This window comes from Caenorhabditis briggsae (genome assembly GCF_000004555.2).
Source record: "Caenorhabditis briggsae complete genome, chrIII, whole genome shotgun sequence".
NCBI lineage: Eukaryota > Metazoa > Nematoda > Chromadorea > Rhabditida > Rhabditidae > Caenorhabditis > Caenorhabditis briggsae.
In genome coordinates, this window is record NC_013490.2 from 1795847 (window position 1) to 1798613 (window position 2767).

The window sequence follows — 2767 nt, forward strand, 5'->3', positions numbered from 1 at the left end:
CTACAAACTACATTCCAAATAGCTCAAACTCACTCGGCCGACTCTCCAGGCATCACAAAGTCCTTTCCAACAATCTTCACACTCGCTCCAGAATCCCAAGTCAACGAGAAGACGTGCTCACTGAAGTAGTTGGCAATTGGCGTCTTGGCTCCTCCCTCGCTCTCCTTCAACACATACAACTGAGCCTTGACCTTATCAGTAACCTTGTGTTTGTGTCCTTGTGGCAAAAGAACACATCCACGTCGGACATCCTTTGGTCCCAGTCCTCTAAGGAGCACTCCCAACTGATCTCCTGGCTCGGCTTGGTCCACAGTCTTTCTGAATGATTCTAATCCAGAAATGGTGGATTTCACTGTGGTGCCATCCTTAGTTCCTCCAACAATCTCAATCTTATCTCCTCTCTTCAAAATTCCTCTCTCCAACTTTCCAGTGATTACAGTACCTCTTCCAACGATTGAGTAAACGTGCTCCGCTGCGAACATTGGTTCCTCATTCACTTTTCTCTCTGGGATCACGAATTTGTTATCAAGAACGTCAAGGAGCTGCTTAACAGCCTCCTCTCCAATCTCTGGCTGTTTTNCCGGAGAAGGGCGGTCGGCCCGGAAGTTTACCGCGAACTTCAAAATCTTGAGCGAAAAGTTGAATCATTGTTTCGAAAAAAGGTATTCAGTGTTTTTTTTCTTCGAGTTATTTTTCAATACATTCTAAAAATCAATAAATTCATTTTCAAAAACTTTAATTTTAATTAGATGGGAACGAAAAATCATCTTTTCAGTTCGCTATGAGTCGGTGCTTTCTCAGTGTTATCGCTCATTTCCAAAATATACTCAGGAACTTCTGTCGTGTTTAATTAATTTGATGACAAAATAGAGCAAACAATCGAGAGTTGGAAGTACCGTATCTCGGTCAAGTTTGCTCCAAGAATTCTGAAAATTTTATCTTTATAATTCATCTGTCAAGAGCTTCAAAATGAGTATAATCATGACCCACTTTTGAGGAATTTTCATTTTTGGGTCTCGCCACGAAAATCACTCAAACTACCGTATCTCTGTCAGAAAATATCCATTTTTTGTGAAAAATACACGGTTGTGTTTAGCTTCGAAATGAAAGAGCTTCGAAAAGCTTCGAAATGAATAAAATCATGACCTACTTTGAAAATATTTCGTTAATTATCCTAATTAACCCTAATTAACCTATGTTTCCTATTTTCAGATGGAATCTCTAAAAAAATGTTTTAAATACGATGCTCCGAAATTCCGCATTCGCGTTGTTTATCGCTTTGACAAAAATGGCGGCTGTTTAAATTCATTTTTCAAAATTTTTTTGTTCTGCCGGGCCGCCGGGCCCTGAAAATTTTCTCTCGGCCCGGCCCGGGCCGGGCCGAAATTTCACAAGTATGAAAAAGACCTAAAATTATCAGAAAATGGCCTAGAATCAGCTGGAAATGACCCAAAATGAGATCGAAATGATCCAAAATTAGCAGGAAATGACTCAAAATAACCCAAAATTAGCTCGAAATGAACGAAAGTTAGCTGAAAGTCTAGAAATGCTGAAGGCTAGAAATGCCTAAAAATCAATGTTTTCCAGAGTGGAACTATCGCTCAACTCGCAAATGTTCATCGAGCCCCAACAGAGATTCACCATCCGTAAAGGAGCGAAAACCATTGGAACGGGAGTCTTCACCGACGTCCTTCCACCGCTGACCAACGAGGAAAAGGACCCGAAATCGAAGAAGAAGTTGATGAAGGCCGAAATGGAACGATTGGGATTCAATCCGTACGGAGAGCTCGCTGAGAAACGTCTGAAACCTGACTTCTCCAACTCGCCAAAGGATAATCCGGCTGCCAAGGCTTTCGAGGGACAACCATAAATTTTTTATTGATTTTTTGAGCTTTAAATCGCTGGTTTTTTTTGGCTTAATCTATTTTATTAAATTTAGAAATCAAAATTGACCATTTTTTGAGCCAAAAACTGCAAAATTTGAGTTTTTTTCAGTTTTAAGCTATTTTTAAGCCCGAATAAACGCGATTTTCAGCTCATTCTACCCCTCCCCACCCCCTCTTAAAAATGATCTTTAGTGTAGTTTGTAGTTTGTGTCTTTTTTTTTGTTCATATCTTTTTGTTAATTTTATTACACCCCCTGTCATCTCAAAACATTTTATTATTGTTGAAAAAATTTTGTTTTCTTTTTAGTTTATGAAAAATCTTGAAATTTTTTTGAATTTTCAATTGAAAATCTGAAATTTTCAGCCAAAAATTTTTGAAAATTCTGAAAACTTTTTCCCCTGAAATTCTCCCTTTGACGTCATTTTTTCTCTCTGAAAAAAATAGAAAGATGAGCAATCCTAGTGATCATTTGATGCGGAAAAAACTGCCATGTTCAGTTCCAAAAAACCTAAATTTCAGATTTTTTTACTTTTTTTCAGCCAAAATATAAAAAGAAGATACTGAAAAAATGCAAATCGCCGTCGCCGGCCGAAAAACTGGATGATAGTCGATCAAATTGGAATTTCGGAATAAAAAAAAAGAGAAATGCATCAGTGGTGTCAAAGTTTGGAAGTTTAAAAGTTTCTGGAATTCCAGATTTTTCTGAAAATTTCAAAAAAAAATTTCTTTTTGGAATTTCCATTTTTTGAAAATTTTGACCTTATGTCTAGAAGATGAGATATCAGGAGCAGTGCTTTGGTGATGGGTTCAAGGTGAGTACTGTACTTTGTCTGAAAATTTCTGAAAAATCTGAAAATTGAAAGTTTTGAAAAAAAATTTT

The 2767-nt window shown here is 37.3% G+C and overlaps 3 protein-coding genes across 3 annotated transcripts in view; 2 read left to right on the plus strand and 1 right to left on the minus strand.

The window, feature by feature from the left end:
* Cbr-tufm-1 overlaps positions 1-1870 on the plus strand; it is a gene marked incomplete at both ends in the record, with an annotated part of 4169 nt that extends 2299 nt beyond the window's left edge. Inside the window, 2 exons of the mRNA XM_045243422.1 lie at positions 1556-1564; positions 1588-1870. Coding sequence (XP_045091534.1) covers positions 1556-1564; positions 1588-1870 — 292 coding nt within the window. The remainder of the gene's footprint in view (positions 1-1555; positions 1565-1587) is intronic.
* On the minus strand, positions 30-482 carry CBG00492 (the record flags this gene model as incomplete). Its single annotated transcript, XM_045243423.1, has 1 exon — positions 30-482. The coding sequence occupies one exon, from the start codon at positions 480-482 to the stop codon at positions 30-32; it is 453 nt and encodes a 150-aa protein (XP_045091535.1).
* Positions 1871-2660: 790 nt separating the features above from the next.
* The window catches only part of CBG00493, a gene marked incomplete at both ends in the record, with an annotated part of 801 nt that continues 694 nt past the window's right edge, over positions 2661-2767 (plus strand). The window contains one exon of the mRNA XM_002640885.1: positions 2661-2699. Coding sequence (XP_002640931.1) covers positions 2661-2699 — 39 coding nt within the window. The remainder of the gene's footprint in view (positions 2700-2767) is intronic.